Source organism: Grammomys surdaster, unplaced genomic scaffold, assembly GCF_004785775.1.
Source record: "Grammomys surdaster isolate TR1022 unplaced genomic scaffold, NIH_TR_1.0 125889, whole genome shotgun sequence".
NCBI classification, from domain to species: Eukaryota; Metazoa; Chordata; class Mammalia; order Rodentia; family Muridae; genus Grammomys; species Grammomys surdaster.
In genome coordinates this window covers 3176577-3194295 of record NW_021620714.1, presented here as the reverse complement: position 1 = coordinate 3194295, position 17719 = coordinate 3176577, and the positions used below count along the sequence as shown (strand labels likewise).

At 45.0% G+C, this 17719-nt stretch overlaps 1 protein-coding gene across 1 annotated transcript in view; it reads left to right on the top strand.

Annotated features, from left to right (window-relative positions):
• The window catches only part of Heg1 (heart development protein with EGF like domains 1), an 81974-nt gene that overhangs the window by 39588 nt on the left and 24667 nt on the right, over positions 1-17719 (top strand). The window contains exons 8-13 of the mRNA XM_028752237.1: positions 1513-1629; positions 2630-2749; positions 6824-6927; positions 9008-9066; positions 9328-9488; positions 13095-13229. Of these exons, the coding sequence (XP_028608070.1) occupies positions 1513-1629; positions 2630-2749; positions 6824-6927; positions 9008-9066; positions 9328-9488; positions 13095-13229 (696 nt within the window). The remainder of the gene's footprint in view (positions 1-1512; positions 1630-2629; positions 2750-6823; positions 6928-9007; positions 9067-9327; positions 9489-13094; positions 13230-17719) is intronic.

Below are 17719 nucleotides of genomic sequence, written 5' to 3'. Positions count from 1 at the left end.
TGAGTTGAATGTCTGCACTCCAAAGAGGGCCCAGAGCCCCCAAGTCAGTCAGCTCAGGGGCTTCCCAGAGTCAAAGGCTTCTCTCCATCCAGGGAGGCCCAGAGTTCTTTGTCTCCCTGATTCTATTGCTAGTTGGTAACCAGAAGAAATACAAACAAAAGAATGTTCAACAGACCTCTTCCAGGTGACCGCTTGACCAGAGCTTCTTTGCCTTGTACAGGGTAAGGTTATCTGTACAACGTGTGGAAGGTGCTGGTGTCAGAAAAAAGGCAACCCGGGACAAAAAAAGGCAGAGGCAGGACAGCAGGACAGCAGGACAGCGGGACAGCAGGACAGCGGGACAGTGGGACATGTGGTTGATGCAGACTCAGGAAAGGAGAGCTGCTGTTGAAGGAGAGACAGATCTACATCTTAAGTAACAGGGAAAGGAGGGAAACGGTGTGTGGCAGCTACAGCAGAGAGCTCAGTTTGTAATACAAATTTCAGTTAGTGAGGATGAACCTGGAGTGTGGGGGTCATAAGCTGTCCCCATTGCTAACCCACAGTGCCCCCTTCTCAGCAACCTGAGTATGTCTAAGAAGTAAAAGATAATTGCTTCTCCAGAAAAATCTTTATTTCCACTGGCCAATACATTCAGTCCCGGGTTCAGCAGACTCCCTTAAAGCGAGTGTTAGCTGTTACAGTGGCTGTAGGTGAGTGTTTACAGCATGTTCACAGCAAACTATAGAATTACCTAAGGGCACAGTAGGCACCCTGCTAAGTAACTTTTAAAGTATGGTGTCTGGGGAGACGACTCAGTGTCTGTTTAGGGGATATCCTGTTCTTGTAGTGGCCCTGAGTTTGGTTCCCAGCACCCACATGGAGAAACTCACAATCAGTTAGGAGGTAGAGTTAAGTGGATCAGGGGCTCAAGGCCATCCTGAGCTATATAGTTAATTTGAGGCTAGCCTGGGCTATATGAGACCATCTCAAGATAAAAACAACAAAAAGCGTAGCAACTACAAATAAATGTACATGTTTCAAGATTTTTTTTTTCAGATAAAGGTTTCTAGAATTTTGACAAAGTCCAAGAGAAAAAAGGAGTCATGTCTATGTGTTCCTTCCTGCACAGAGTGAATCTTGGAGCAGACAGGATAAATGGATGAGGAATTCTGTCCACCTTAGAACACGTTTTAAGCTGGCATGTACTGAGTCCAGTAGAATTCTCTAAGTATCACAAAGACAATATAATTATGGGTCCTGAAACAAGTGGCCTGCAAGAAGCACTTAGTGTGTGTGCTTACATTCAGGTATGCAATTATCTAGCACTTGAATACGAACACAAACTGCATCTGTGCCCAGTATCATCACCTCTGTCTCCGCACCTCCGGGGACCCTACTCCGTTTTAGTGGATGTGAGTTTAAATAGGGCGAGTAAACAAACATAAGCCAGACCCAAGCGTCAGCTGCGAGAATGAGATGTTTGCCAGAGCTGCTTCGACATCACCTGCCTCACTCCTTCCATGTGTTTAGGCAACAGCTGTGCCGCGAACCCTTGTCTTCATGATGGTGAATGCATTGTGGACCTCACCGGTCATGGGTATCGATGCGTGTGCCCACGTGCCTGGCAAGGGGACAACTGCAGTGTGGGTAAGAGGCAGGATCGTTTACTGTAATGCTACCTGGGCTATTGGGCTGTTCAGTAAGATCCTTTTTCCAGGGTTGGCAGCATGTACTCTGCTTGCAGAGGACCTAAGTTTGAGTTCTATAACCCAGATCGGGCGGTTCATTACTGCCTATAGTTGTACCTCCAAAGCAATTAGACACCTCTGGCCTCTGCAGGCACCTGTACTCATGTGCACACACACACACACACACAGTTAAAAACAATCATTTTAAAAGAGCCTTTCTCTTCTAGAATATACAAAGGTACGATGTTTAATTTAATAGTCTTCTTCCTTGAGTGTTAGGATGCCTGTGTGTTGTCTATATGATAATATGAAGGACTACAGCATGATACAGACAAGCTTTTGCCTGGTTCTGTTCTGTGGATTCTCTATACTCCTGCAACACTGGACCATCTAGAGCTCCCTAAAGATACCTACACTCACTCCCCTGCCCTGGACGTTTACTCTGCTGGCTCCTCAGCTCAGAATCACACCCTCTTCCCAAAGATCTGCTTGTTGAAGTCTCTTTAGTCTTATTTATTATTTAAGTATAATTTAAAACACTCTTTAATTCTTCCCTGCATCAAAATCTACTCTTTCTGCTGGGTATGTCTTTAATCCCAGCACCCAGGAGCCAGAGATAGTAGAATCTCTATGAGTTCAAGGCCACTCTGATCTACATAGTGAGTTCTAGGCCAGCCAGGGATAAAACGTTGAGGCCCTGTCTCAAAACAATAACAACAACCACAACCAACTAGATCTATGTTTATCTCTGTACATGCAAATCCTGCCTGTGATATAGTTAATTCTTCATATGGCTGTCCACTGACCTGGCAGGCAGCCATCCCCTTGAGGACAAGGGTGGCTTCCCACTCTTCTTTTGAAGCACACACCCCACAGTGCCAGTTGGTTTTAGTATGTACTGGATTTTGATTCTTTGTCTGCCCCCGCATCAGCATGCTCTTGTTTGTCCCCCACTGCAGATGTGAACGAATGTCTCTCCAGCCCCTGCCCTCCCCTAGCTGTGTGCAACAATACTCAGGGATCTTTCACCTGCAGATGCCCCATCGGGTATCAGTTGGAGAAAGGAATATGCAATCTGGGTAAGAGAATTGTTTGCCTTGGAACTGTTTCCTTCCTAATCAAAGCCAACATTTTTTTTCCAAGCTAAAAAACTCAGGAATATAGAAGTGAAGCACACTGCCTGTTATTCCAACACTTGCAGATGCAATGCTTTTCTTCACCCTTTGTTGATGTACATTATATTTGTATATATTAAATCCAAAAGATATCTCTAAGTATATACCTATGTTACTAAAAAAGGACAAATATCTTAATGCCTGCATAGCATGCTCATTTGTGCATAACATTATTTGTGCAACTGTTTTACCCTTCAGTTAAAAAAAATCAAAAGGATATTCTAACTGCATAGGGGTTTTAAACATCATTTATTTAATTACAATTTCAGAGTGTTTATTTATATTTTAGAGTAAGAAAAGAGTAAAATTCTGATTGCCTTCTGTGTCCACACATTCTTCTTGTTTTTGAAAGTGGTCCTCGAGTTGTTAGCCACAGACAGGTGCATTTGAACATTGCCACCTCTGGAATCTGGCCACAATATCAGTCATGTTTGTCCCTCATTTGACAAGTCCACGAAGCTCCTTGGTTTTCCATTCACTCTTCATCCTACAAGTTAAAAAGCAGATCAAACAAATGCAGCAAAGACTAAAGCTCTGAGATGTTCAGTGACCAAGCATGGGTCACAGCTGATGGGAGGCCTGGTTTCTAGCCCACAGTTTTCTGTCGTACAACAATGTATTTATTGTAAGAGCATTTTGCACACGGGGCGTGGCCCTTGTTGGGTTTCCTGAGTGTAACACCTTGCTTGCTAGAGAAGCAAGAATAGAAAGAATAGAAATAGAATGAGAATAGAAATAGAATAGAAAGAAAGAATAGAAGTTAGAATGAGAAATACAGTTTCAAAGCTGAAGCTATCAGATAAAATAAGTCAGCTACAGTTGCCCAGTGTGGGGCCTTATGCACAAGTGCTCAGCCAATGTTTTGGGGAGAACCTATGACTGTGCTGCCTGCAAGTGTTATCTGCATGGACCCCTAATACCCACAGACAGAAGGGGCTTCTTAAGGCTGGCACTCTACTAAAATAAGAATTTTAAAAGTTGTCTGAAATACAAAAATTGAGCATTATTTTGTAAAAAGGAAAATCTACATATGTAGACATGAGTCAAAATCAAGAATTGCTCTCATCCTAATGCATCTGGGTAACCTGGTCCGTGTAGCCACACCCTGTAGGGAGCTAGCCGAGCGTGTGCACTGAAGAATGAAGGAGATGAGAATATTTGCTTTTGTTGTTTGTGTTTTGAAGCCCACGGTTTCAAACGCCTGACTTCAGGCTCCCAGCCACCCCCTGCACTGAACTGCCAGAGCCTCAGTGTTCCCATCTGTTAAATCAGATTGCAGCACGCTTCACTGCTCACTCAAGGTTTGGGGAATGTCGAATAGAATAATCTGTCTGAGCAAGCGCTGAGAGTGAAGAGCTGTCCAGATGGAAGGCAGCGTTCACCAGACTGGCTGCTATGAAAACACACTGCTCTCAATACAGAGCAGTTGTTGTAAGTCAATAGTGAAATCGGCCGTTAAGTTTGAGATAAAAATCCATCTTGGGCCAGTAAAGTGGTTCAGCAGATAAAGGTGCTCACTGCTGAGTCTGAGCAGCTGAGTTCGATTCCTGGGACCCACGAGGTAGAGAGAGAAAACCAATTCCCACAGGCTGTTCTCTGAATTTCCCATGAGTGCTTTGGACCATGAACACACATGCAAATGCATGCAGGCAGGCACAAAGTAGATAAATGTAATTCTTTGAAATACTCGTTTTAAAGCTGGATGGTGTAGACATGGAAGTTGTCTTGAATACACTAACTATATTAAGAACAGGGACACATCTGTCTCTTTCCACAATGTCAGAATTTATTGAGTCACAATAAGTTCAGAAGCTACTTCAATTTCATTTGCTCTAATTTGCCAAATTATTCTGATCTCCCTTGACAGCTGGCCATTGGCAAGCATAGGTTTATTCCAAATTTAATTACAAATATTAACTCAGATCACATGTTACACATCATAGTATAGGAGTGTGTGTGTGTGTGTGTATGTGTGTGTGTGTGTGTGTCACAGAATAGCTACAAAAAGGTTAAAGGGGCCTTAGGGGTGTCGGAGAGCTGATACGGATGAGAAGAGAATCAGTCGCTTTAGTGGTTAGATCAGGAACCATGTTGAAGAGTTGCTGAGAAGTACAGCAAGCTGCTGTGGGGGTGCAGGCTTGATCTGGGACTACACGTGAGGGGAGCTGTAGAGGCACAGGACTGTGAGGTGAAGCACAGACCCATATAGGCCACAGGGCTGAGATCTTACACAGAATGGGGGCCAGATGGACAAAGGGACAGAGAACGCCATGGCAAGAGTGGAAACTGAGCAGAGCTGAAGCCCTGTAGTCATGCAGTCCCTGTGCATACTGAGTGGTCAGAGGCCAGGTTGCTGGGACCATTGTCACAAGAGTGTCAGGTGTCCTCCTCTTTATAGGGTGCAGGAGTGGCTGTTGCACCCTTTCTTGGTGTGTTTCATAAGTTCTTAGGGCCTCCCTTTCCAATAAGAGTTTTAGAAAGCCCAGATACTCATACAGATCCAATCTGATTTGATTCATTTTTGCAACAAGATATTTAGCAGTCTGTGCCCCATGCTAGACAGGAGTGAGTATCACCACCCATAGCATGAAACAGAGTCAGACGCTGCTTGTAAAATGGAGCCACCCAGGACAAAGCATAGGCTGAAAGTCCTTGTTTCTACAATAAGCAGGAACTTAAGCCAAGCACAGCCTCATCTCCACAGAGGTATAAATGCCTTGGGCAAATCCTTTCCAGGAAAGAAGACAGGGTTTGGGAGAGGACAGATGATATTACTCATGTTAAAAACAGAAGGCACGGGCAGAAAACTTCTGTGTGCCTAACCCTTATCCTGTGCACTTTTCTGAACGGAGGGTGGATTTGAACCTGGACATGGGAAGGAATGAAGCCCAGCAGGTCAGGTGACTGTCCTGATAGCTTGTGTGCAGAGTGCCCGCCCACAGGTAGCACAGATGGGGAGGAAAGTAGTTCAATTGTGCAAACGACATCTTTCTCTTTTCAAGTCATTTGGCTTCATTGTTCGTAAACATCAGAGGGGCATCCAAATTAGAGCGTGCTGAGATGCTTTCCCTTGGCCCAGAGTGTTTTCAAAGAGCTGCCTGCTGTTCAGAAAGAGTCCTAAGCAGCTGGCTTCACTGAGCTGTGGAACAAGCAGAAGGATGTTAAATAAGAACTACAGGCTTTAGTCAGTTAACTCTAAAATGTTAGCTGTCTTCCCTGGCTCACTTGCCAGCCTTCCTCTTAATTCCGCTCGCAAGCTTTCTGTGTTAGAAGGACCCCAACTGCTGTGTTTCAGGTTATTTTTCTTCTGTATAGAGGGAAAGATATGAATTTAATATAAGGATAAGATATAATTTTATGATAAATTGATTTAATGATAAATAATAATTGATAAATATAATTTAATATGATGAGTGATAAGATCCAGCTCTAAAAACAGACTTAATTTTTGGTTGTCAGCCCATTCTGGAACCTCATGCCTAATCATCAGAAATTGGTGTTATCTAGAATTTTATTTTGTGAGTAAAATAGACCTTAAAATAAGGAGGCTTTCCCCCTTTCTGGACCCAGCAGTGTTTCTTTCTTTCTTTCTTTCTTTTTTCTTCCTAGACAGGGTTTCTTTGTGTAGTTCTGGCTGTCCTGGAACTCACTCTGTAGACCAGGTTAGTCTTGAACTCAGAAATCTGCCTGCCTCTGCCTCCACGTGCTGAGATTAAAGGCGTGTGCCACCACCACCCGGCAGGTTTTCTTTATGTGGCTGATAATAATGGAATCTTAGCACCTTGGAATCTAAACCTACTACAAATGTTTGTCACTCCTTGGTCACCTAGAAGAGGAAGGAGTATATTTACCCTCAAGAAGGCACACCCAGACTGTCCTGTGAGAGACTAAAGCTGGCTGTCCCAGAGATTTACAGATGCATGTAACTTTGCCTTGGTCTCTGCTGTGTGGCTTGATGAGCAATGTTTTCCTCTTCAGTTAGAACCTTCGTGACCGAGTTTAAGTTAAAGAAGACTTTTCTCAATACTACTGTGGAAAACCATTCCGACACTGATGAGCTTGAGAACGAGATCGCTCAAACAGTAAGTTTCCGGACAATGCTGTGCACACTAATCCCTTGTTTTCTAGACCAGATCTCATTCAGAATTCTACTTAGGGTCATCTATGTCTCCCAGACTTGCTTCTCTATTCACAGGGAAAGTTCAAGGTGAGGTTAAAAAAAAATGTCTTGGAAGAAAGGTGTAAGGATCCGAAGAGTGCTGCTTCAGGCACATCATCACGCCCAGTCCCCGTCTGCCAGGCTGTTTTGTTTTCTTGCGCAAACACAAGAGCATGACGATGCCTGCACCCGTGTGAGCTGTGGGTGAAGAGGGAAGACCAGAAAAGCGTAGTGTCCCATCTGCTGTTGATACCTGATGTGACCTCCTGAGTTCTCAGAGCTTGGAGAAAGGCCACTCTCTCCTCAAAGGATGCCAGCAGCCTGATCCCAATTCCAATTAGCTGGGCTCCTGAGCTCACCATGTAAATTATCTAGAGGCCTTGGATGCTGCTCTTTCCCTCTTTGCTTTTATAGTAGGAAGGAAGGGAGGGGGAAGAAATGGAAACAAAACGCCGACAATACATTTTCTTCTCAGCTGCTGCCCAAGTCAAAGATTTGGTGTTTGGGTACTGAAATTTGCCATTGCACTAAATTAGAGATGAAATTAAATTAGATTTGTCACTACATTGAATTAGAGTTCGTATATTAGCCAGGAATTAAGTGTTCTTATAGGACTGTGAATTTTATTTGTATTTTAATTCCATTTCCATGTCTACTGAGCATTTAATCTGTGCCAAGGACTATGCCAGATGCTTAGTCCTGTAAGAGGGTTGCAGATGGCATGCTGGGAGGCTGTGGAAGCTGACTGTCTTGTCTGAGTCCACACAAAGCAGAAGCAGCGCTAAATCAGTCTACTAGGTCCCCTACGTTACAGCAACTGCAAGTCTGGAGGTTGCTAAGAGCACTCTACATTTCGATAATTTACTAGGAGGACCTACAGAACTTATTGGAGGCCATTTTCATGTCCACTGCACTGACAAGCTTTAAGTTAAAATTAGCGAAGAAAGAGATGCATGAGCCAGAGTCTGGGGGTCCCAAATGCAGAGCTTCTAGTTGCTGTGTCCTTGTGGTATTACTGACATTGGGGGTACCTCTTGGCAACAGTGTATAACTATATGGAGTCCTGCCAACCATAATGCTTACCTGAGCCTTGAGGTCTGAAACATTTATTTGGATGTTGCCATAGAGACATGACAGAGAAAGCATTAGTGTGGGCTTTCTTATGAGGGCATTCTGTTCATACCTAGATAAAAGGTTAATAAGGCAATAATAATAAATTATTGCTATAAAATACACACACACACACATATGTAGAGAGAAAGAGAGTAATGTGACATTCAAACGCACAAACCACTTGGTAACATTCCACACTTGACTCCATCTTCCCAAGTCAGAGGGCTCTGAAGGCAGGTGGATTTACCTGAGATGAGACACTGAGACCCTCTGCTCCATAAAAGGAGCTCTCCAGCTTCGCTGTTAAGGAGGCAGACACACTGTATGGTGCTCAGAGGCTTTCTGCTCTCTGTGGGCAAACATGAAGCACATAGCTCTAATTTGTTCCCAACAAAAGAGCTCTCGACCCCTGATGTCATGTAATTTCCCACAGAGTCTTTTTGAGGAAGACCTTAGAGTCAGGTCAACTCCTTGTAGATTATGAGGAGCCTGTAGAGCCCATCAGACCTGGGGAGCTGAGAGGAACTAAACTTTTTCAGCTAGCTTGTTCCCTATGCAGAGTCCAAATAAACAGCTGCCGGGTTTTTGTTTTTGAAACCCTGGGTCTTAGAAGGGATCTTCTCCTTTGAAGATGTTTTGTTTTCGAGGATGCTGGGCTGAACATTTCCTGCTGAGATTTCCTTACTAATCCACTATCTGCCCTGGGGAACAACAGAAAGATATTTAGGAGGGGTGGTGGGAGGTGGGGAGTACTACAAAGGGCACACTGCTTTGGGTAAAGCTGCCTGCTGATAACTTGGTGGCTACAGAAACCACCTATTTTATCCTGAAAATAGGAAATTGTCTCTTGGCTCAAAGATTTTGTGTGACAACCTGGTTCTTCATTTCAGTTAAACGTGTGTTTTTCAACATTGCCTGGTTATATCCGAACTACAGTCCGTGTATCTAGGTGAGAGAATTTCTTTTGCTTATGAACTGATCTGTGGAATGGAGGCTGGGAGGTGGGGGGGTGCTGTTCACAAATGGGTGATCAGAATAAAGCCAGTCTCTGTTTTACAGCCAATATACTGGGTAACCCAAGGCCACAGTCCCTGGGCCTTTCTACTCCCCTATTCTTTCTATGGAGAATGGCAGTAACATTTACTTTGCAAGCTGCCTGGGACACAATGTCATTTCAAGTCAGTTAAGGCCTTGCTAACTTTGCCCACAGAGAGCCCAGTACAGTGGTCATCTCACTGCAAACCACCTTCATCCTGGCCTCCAATGTGATGCTGTTTGACCTGGCTGACAGAATCCAGAAATATGTCAACTCCTGCAGGTCCTCTGCTGAAGTCTGCCACCTCTTGGGGTCTCAGAGGCGGGTCTTTCGAGGTAAGGAGGGAGTCCTCTAAGGTGGAAACCTGCTCTGGCAGGCAGGCATAGACTTAGAGATGAAAGGTATTCAGGGCTCAGGCCCAGGAACGCTCCTTCACAGAGCCTGTCTTTAGAACATGTAGCACAACCCTTCACGACACTCAATGCACACATCTGTCAGCAGATAGCCTTTAGAGCATCAGCTCCTTGGCATCCAGCTCCTTCTGTTTCTTCTATACAGTGCCATGGTGAGAGGAAGATATTACAGGAGCTGAGGGAACCAAAAGCTGTTCCTCCCATTTCCTGAGAAGACAGAAAGTGACATATAGTATTTATAACGTTGCCAATGATCCAACAACCTTTATATGGTGATGACTAAGAAAAAACAAAGAGCCATGTGCATGTAGTATTACCTAACGTTTGTTTGTTTTCTAACATAAGAACATAGAATGACTGAGAGGGCACAGGCAGGATGCTCCCAAGAGTGCCAGAACGATGGGGCCCTCCCCACCTTGGTTCTTGTTTGGTCAGAGGCTCTGCCCTACATTAGGGTAAGGCCAATGAGGAAGGTGATTCAGAACAAGTCTGGAAGACTTGCATCTTTCAGGGATAGTTTTATAGCTGGGAGAGGAAAACTTGCTGGAATGAGAAGCGCCCTAGGCACAGTGGGCTAGTCCCTCTTGGTGATCAAAGTGTACTCTGGTTAGCTCATTGTACCACTGGATGAGGGCCGGCAAAGGAGGAGAGCTTAGGCTAAGCCTCCCCATCTGGCATCCAGATGTTAGACATAAATTGAAGGTATCAGGTTTTGGTGCCATATCCGCTGGTTAGTCTAGGCCATTCCCAGTGGGTCATGATGTTGTAACCGCTGGTCCAGAGCTTTCCTTGCATGAACACGTGCACTGCAGAGCTGGGAGCTGGTACTTACCCTTTCACCGTGAGACAGGCTCTGGGGGGCTGGCTACTTAGTAACTGGGGGAAGTGAACTGAACATAACAGAATCGAAGTGTCTCCTTTCAAAGTTCATGCCCTGTTCTAGGGTGCTGGAAACTTCGAGACTCTCTGGTTATATGTTTTTTTTTCTCTTGCCAAGGGCTCTAGGGTACTATTTTTCCTCCCAGTAAGGCAGATGCCCTTCAGTTTGCTAACCGTTTCTAGACTACACTTGGTGTGCTCAGCATTGGACCAGGGTACTTTTCTGTTGCCAGCTTGTGCGTGCATCTGTGCTTCGCAGATCAAGTTGGCAAGATTGTGTGGATTTGCAAGAACCGGCCCTAGCAGGAGTGCCTGCTCACCCAGCTGCCTTGTTTGGACTGCCCCCATGTGGCTTATAGGCAACTATTGTCCCCATGAGGAGGCCATCCTCACTGCTCCATTCCAGTCCCTTCAGCATAAAGACAGCCATGCACAGTAGCCAAAATTGGATTCACATCTTTTTTTTTCCTCCAGACCTTCTCTGGGTTTTGCCAAGGGATCTGGCTCTGTCTCTTGGTAATTTTTCCGAAGCTAAAGAGGAGGCTAGACCAGCAGGTGCTACACACTTCTGGGTTTCCAGCATCTGGGCAGCACTAGGCTGCTCTGGACATTGCCAGTGGCAAGGAGGGCTTTCTCCCCTCAGTTCAGAGAATGTCCACCTCCTTCCTTTCAAAGTCTTCATGGTCTCCTGGGATTTAGAGACTTTGGAAATCCCCCTTCATTGCCTCACCCTTGGCTCATTGAGTGCTCATTGTCTATTTTGATGGATGTTATGCCCAGGAAAGACCATGGGAATTGTGAATGCAGAAGGCTCATATCACCAAGGATCGATTTAAGTGAGATTCTGCATGGTCCTGTTGGGTGGCTTTGTGAGACACATTCTTTGAAAAGGCTGAGGAAAACCACTCCTCATTGGAAGGGCAGGGCCTGCCCTCCCTGTTCAAACAGAAATCTGGCGGTGGGCAGGCAGCGGTTGCTTTGTCATGGCAACGAATATTTATTAGCAGCCTAGATCAGTGGACAGGATGGAAGGAAAACGTAACATTGACTTCCAGAAAATACCAATCAGAGTTGGCATTTCCCACTGTAGGATGCCCTGGATAGTCTTTATGCTTGGAGGTGTTCTCTTCTAAGTCTAGTTGACTGGCAAACTGGCAAAGCCTTCAAAGAAGTCAGATGTGAGGTCCTGGAGGCTGAGTTCCTCCCTGGTGCCAGCTTTGCAGAGTTTGCCTGGTGAGATTTTTCCATTTAAACATTTCCCCTTAAATACAAACTTTTTTTTTTTTTTTTACAATAAACAAAGGAGCCCAGATTTAACACGTCAGCTTCCACTGATAAAGGCAGGAAATTCATCACTGAGAACTAAAGCTGTGCCCTAACTCAACCCTCTGGGAGCAGACAGCCTCGGTTCTCAGGATTCTCAAAAGGGATGGATGCTGGGAATTCCACAAGGGGACCCATCAAGCCTTGGTGTCATCTCCCATCACCAGAACTTGCCCAGGCAAGGGTTAATTTTGCAGTATTAACAGGAGCCTTCTGAAGAGCTTGGGGCCTTTTCTTTGATGATACCTACAAAATTGGTGCCCACTCTCCACTGTACAATGTTCATTCTCTTCCTATCTTCTCCTGAGTTCAACTTGCTATTGACCCCACAGGAGAAGCACACATCTGTCTTACTTTACCTTGAACATGTGTAGATAAGTTTTAACCGACTGTCAAGTCGGTTTTGTGGTTCTGTTTTCTCTGTGTACCCACTGACATGTGCAGCTTTGCCTGTCTTGGGTGGTAAAACGTACCCTTCATTATCTTTGCCATATAAAACCTCATAGAGGGCTATGTGCTCAGCAGTGAATACTTTTTGATACTAATAAACTGATTCTTTATCAACCACAAGGTGAATAAAGCCCCCAAATGAACATGAAACCAGCCTTAAAGCTGGGCTCCTTCTTTGTCTGCCTCTGTTTCTCCTGGTGATGGTGTGGCTACTGATCGGGCCAGTAGGGCCCCCACCCCCACCCCAGCATATGCTCATCTGCTGATCTCTGTGCTGAATAAACCTTCCTACCACTGTAGTGAGAAGACAGAAAGACAGACAGTTTCCTGCCAACCCTTGGGAATCAGATTACCATTTAAACCTTGTTCTGTAATAAACCCCCAAAAGCCAACACACTGAGGGCAAAGCAAGCTGCCTTACCACAAGAGTGGTCCTAGGCCCCTAGGACACACAAAGCCCGAACATGTTTCCACTTGAGACTGGTCTGACTACACTGGTTGGTTTGGGTCCAAGTTCTCAACTCCATAAGAACGTGATCACATTTTCTAGTTTTGTTCCAGCTCCCCCACCTCCCTTACACCCAGTCCTTTAACGTGAAGATACAGAATACAACACACTGAGGCTGCATTTGTAGGTTGGGCAGCGCCCTTTCCTTCCTCAGTTTGGTTTCTCCATAGGGAATGCTTGTGAATATTTATTTATTGGCGGTGACCAGGGAACAGAGGCAGAGACTGTGCAGGGCCTCGGAGAGGGCTGTGGCTCCAAGAAGACTCTGGGAAACTCTCTCCTGAGCCTATTGAAATAGTGAGTTCATGCGTCATAAGGTGTGAAGAAGAGGTTTGCTTTGGTCTCACTCCATGTTTTTCACATCCCAGCGGGCAGCTTGTGTAAGCGGAAGAGTCCAGAATGTGACAAAGAGACCTCCATCTGCACCGACCTGGATGGCGTCGCGCTGTGTCAGTGCAAGTCTGGCTACTTTCAGTTCAACAAGATGGATCACTCTTGCCGAGGTAGCTACGGGTCCTCAGCAGTTGAGTGGTGCATGCTGTGTAGGCAGTCTCTGCTCTGGGCATGCGTGGTGCAGGAGGTGCTGGTGTCTCTGCTCTGGGCAGGCACAGTGCATGCCGCGCTGGTGATTTTTGCTCAGGGTGTGATGCTTCTAAACTGGGTGTAACTGGCTCTTGCTATTTGGCCTGCAACAGGAATGAATACAGTGTTTCCTTGCAAGTATCTCCTGGTGTGTGCTAGTCTAGCCAATTCCATTTTAAAGGAAAGAAAATAAAAGCTATCACAAGGTCCCCTTCCCCTCCCATTCAGTTAGAGGAAGTTAGAAAAATTAATTCTCTCCCCAAAGCTTTGGCTGTTGCCTACTTATCACTAAAGTAAAAATACAGGTACTGCGCTGGGCCTGGGTCTTTCAGGGGCCACTGTGGCTCAGAAGTGAGTGTTCTCACCAAAGCCCAGGACACCTGGCTCAGAGCCACATTCTGCCTCACCAATCAGGTGTCCTCTTGAGGAAGTACTTCATTTCTCTAAACCTCAGTTTCCTCTTCTTTGAAATGAATGTGGTGACACTTCATTAGATGTCCTGAGAAGTACAGAAAGCTGTGATTCAAGCTGGGCTTTGTAACCCACAGGACTTGCTTTTGTGTTTATCTAGGTTGTTGATAATTTGATGGGTTAACATTTTAAAGATTGCTTGGTGTGTTGGAGAGTAGAAATCTAATTCTGCCAGCCTTTGAGAAGAAGCCAAAATTCACTCCATTTGAGATAGAGACCACACCATACTCAATGAGTGTGGTCCAAAAGTTTGTCCTAAAATCAGTTTTATTCAGATCCAGAATGCTGTGTCCCCTGGCTTCAAAGACTGCTACAATCTGTGACTGTCAGGAAGGGTGGCATTATAGCTCCTTTTTCACACAGCATGGTCTCCAGTTGTAATGTGAAAGGCACAGATTTCCTGGTCAGTCAACACCTTGCTGGTGACAGATGTATTGAGATCCAGGTGAAAAATCCACACAAGAGCAAGGTGACATGACACTTCAGTCAGGACTTCCCCTCCGAGGACTCATTTCATCAAAAGAATATAAAAATATATCTGGAGGCAGCACTTTCATCCTGAACCTTGGACCTGCTGACAGTGTTATGTTTAAATAGAATTTTCTTTAGAGGTGGGCATTGTCAGCTCTTCACATAGGACCTGCAATAGGTTTGGAAGAGCATCTGCTTTTAGAATTGGGCTTCTGGCCTGGCATGACTGGTCCCCAACGTCCCATTGCCATGCCAGACCGTCACTTTGCCTCAAAAGAAATAAATGTCCCTAGCTCCTTCTTACCTGCTTTCGTGCCCTTCCTTAAAATGAGGGCTGGAGCTCAGCCACATGTGGGAGAATGACAGCACTAAAGTCTGTGAGTGCTGTGCTGTGTGCCATGGTGCCTGTCACACAGGTGAGCAGGACTGTGGGCGGGCAGAGGAGCTGGCCACATAAATAGTCCTTCAAGGATGGCTTTGCCTGCACCGTTGCTCCTGACTGGTTTGGGCCACTTCTTTCTACTTCCAAGTCAGTGATGTTCTAGACATGTCTTACAGGCAAGAGTTAATGATAGACTAGCCAGAGGCTAGTTACCTTGGCTAAGCCTCTATAACAGTGGCTCTCAGCTTTCCTGATGGTGTGACCATTTAATACAGTTCCTCATGCTGTGGTGACCCCTCAATCATAACATTATTTTTGTTACTTCATAACTGTAATTTTGCTACTGTTACGAATTGTAATGTAAACGTCTGTTTTCCAATGGTCTCAGGTGACCCCTGTGAAAGGGCTATTTTGAACACTGCTCCATAAGAAGATTTTATATGTGACTTTGAAAGTATGCAAAAACAGTATAGAACTGGCTTGTAGGAGATAGTAAGAGGCATCTGTATGTCTGTGTGAGTACCATATAAAACTTGGCAGTCTATAACTTGAATTGCAGAAATCTAGAAGAAAAAAAATATATTTCACTCCTCTGTTTACACAGAGATTTGGCCCAATTTGAGATGACTTGAGGTGAGAAATGGTCTCCCCTTCTAACTTTTCTAACCCAAGCTTGCCTATAATTCAGTGTGTAGTCCAGCTAGCAAGCTCGTGATCCTCCTGTCTCAGCTTCCCAAAAGATTGCAGGCATGTGTCACCAAACTCCAGGTTATCATTTTCAGGGTGTGTGCTTTAAGTGACACAGGTATCCCCAACCTTATGTTTACCAGGTAATGACCAAGCAGCAGCACAGGGAGACCCTGATTAGCCTTAGGGCTTGTCGCTGAGGCCCCATGAGGTGCTTTCTCAGTGGTAGTCATGGCCAGCAGTCCTCTGATGATTGAATTTGGGAGGTTTGAGGACTCTAGCCCTGTCCAATGGGTTAGCAGTGACATCTTCTGGCCATTTATACTGGAGCGCAGACACATTGAGAATTAAAATATATGTCCTTCCTGTATTTCTTAGCTTCCTTATACCACACAAGCATCAATTCTAGCAACCTTGTTGAACCCTCTGACCAGGTTGAGATTAGCATTTTTAAAGGTTTTTGGTTGTTTGTTTTTGTGGGGATGGGGGTGAGTGTTGTTTTGTTTTTTAAAATAGGATCTCACTACCGTAGTCTTGCTTGGTCTTGAACAGAGATCAGCCTGCCTCTGCCTTCTTAGTGCTGGAATTAAAGGCATGGCAAATTTTTATTTTAATTTTATGTGTTTGTGGGTCTTCAGTGTTATGTGTGTACAAGTACCCTAGGTGTCCAGAAGAGGGCACCATATCCCTCCATAGTGGGAGTTACAGGTGATCAGGAGCAGAACTCCTCTTTCCTGACGTAGCAGTGAGTGCTCTCAATCACTGAACCATCTCACCAGCCCGGATTCTAGCAGTCTTTGTCTTTTCAGATGGCAAGTGCCTTAAGACCCAACACTGTATGTAGAAAGGGCTCAAGTGTCTAATGAAGAGGCCATAGGACAACAGATACGGATTGAGACCTTCAGTATCCTGCAAAGGAGTTACTGAGTGTTACTTAGTATCCTCCTGCAAAGGAGTTACTAGAACTCCACTGTGGATAAGCTTTGTTTTATTTTTTCCCTTGGCGGTAGGTGAAGCTCAGTACCAAGTCAGTCATATATGCAAATTCTTGCCACAGTGGTTCTGTCTCTAGCGCCCGGGTCAGAGTCCCTCAGTGATGAGGAACTAGAAGTGCCTTTACCAGCAAGGTTTTCCCCGAGAGTCCCAAGAGCACCAGGCACTCAATCTTTGATAAGTGATGGATACGCCCTTAAAAGAAAATAGTTTGGGGGGGGGGGAAGCACTCAAGCCAAGCAGTGGTGGCATATGCCTTTAATCCCAATACTCAGAAAGCAAAGGCAGTTGGATCTCTGTGAGTTCGAAACTAATCTGGTCTACAAGAGAGTTCTAGGACAGCCAGGGCTACACAGAGAAATCCTGTCTTAAAAAGCAAAAAACAAACAAACAAACAAAACCAAAAAACTTTATATATATATATATTTATTTGTTCGGTTGTTTTTGTGACCAGAGGATAACCCAATAGAGTTGCTTCTCTTTCTACCACGTAGGTCCTGAGGATTGAACTTAGGTTATCAGGCTTGGAGACAAATGCCTCTACACACTGAGCCACCTCACCAGCTTGTGTTCTTTTGATTAGAAAAATGTCATTACATCAGGGGGTCAAGATTCTTTTGATGTTAAATAAAAATAGCCTAAGCCACTAGCTGAGGTACATAGGCAGAACAACAGATGGACCTTGTGCATGGCTGGGTAACAGCCAGGCGTGGAGAGCTTCCCACTCAGCACGCGAGGTTGGGTGGGTAGACGGATGTAAAAATGTTTTCAGGAATGTGTTCAGAATAGAATGGATTAGTGATATCAGCCTGCCTCAGCACCAAAGGTGGAGAGGTGGGCAGTCTTCGTGGAGTGATCCTGTAGTCTGAGCCAGAAGTCATTCCTCAGCGGCTTTCCTCATTCCACAGCCCCACTGGGGATTGTGAGCGAAGGTATGAAGCTTTCTACTCAAGCCTGGAAAAAGCCGGAGCACTCTGCTTGCTCCATAGAGGAGGCCTTGCCTTCCCCAAGGCAGAGAACTCAGGGTGTCAAAGATTAGGCGATTCAGCCTCACCTTTTATCAAAATAGGATATGATTACACTCTATCTTGTTAAAGGATTTGAAACACCTATTGAAAATTCATATCATGAGCTGGAGAATAGTGGCACACACCTTTATCCCAGCACTCAGGAGGCAGAGGCAGGCAGATCTCTGTGAGTTTGAGGACAGCCTGGTTTGCAGAGTGACTTCCAGGACAGCCAGGGCTACACAGAAAAACTTTTATCTAAAAACATTTTAAAAAATAAAATAAAAAACAAACAAACAAAAACAGAGGGAGAGAGAGAAGAAAAGGAAAGAAGGAGAGAGAGAAGAAAAGGAAGGAAGGAAGGAAGGAAGGAAGGAAGGAAGGAAGGAAGGAAGGAAGG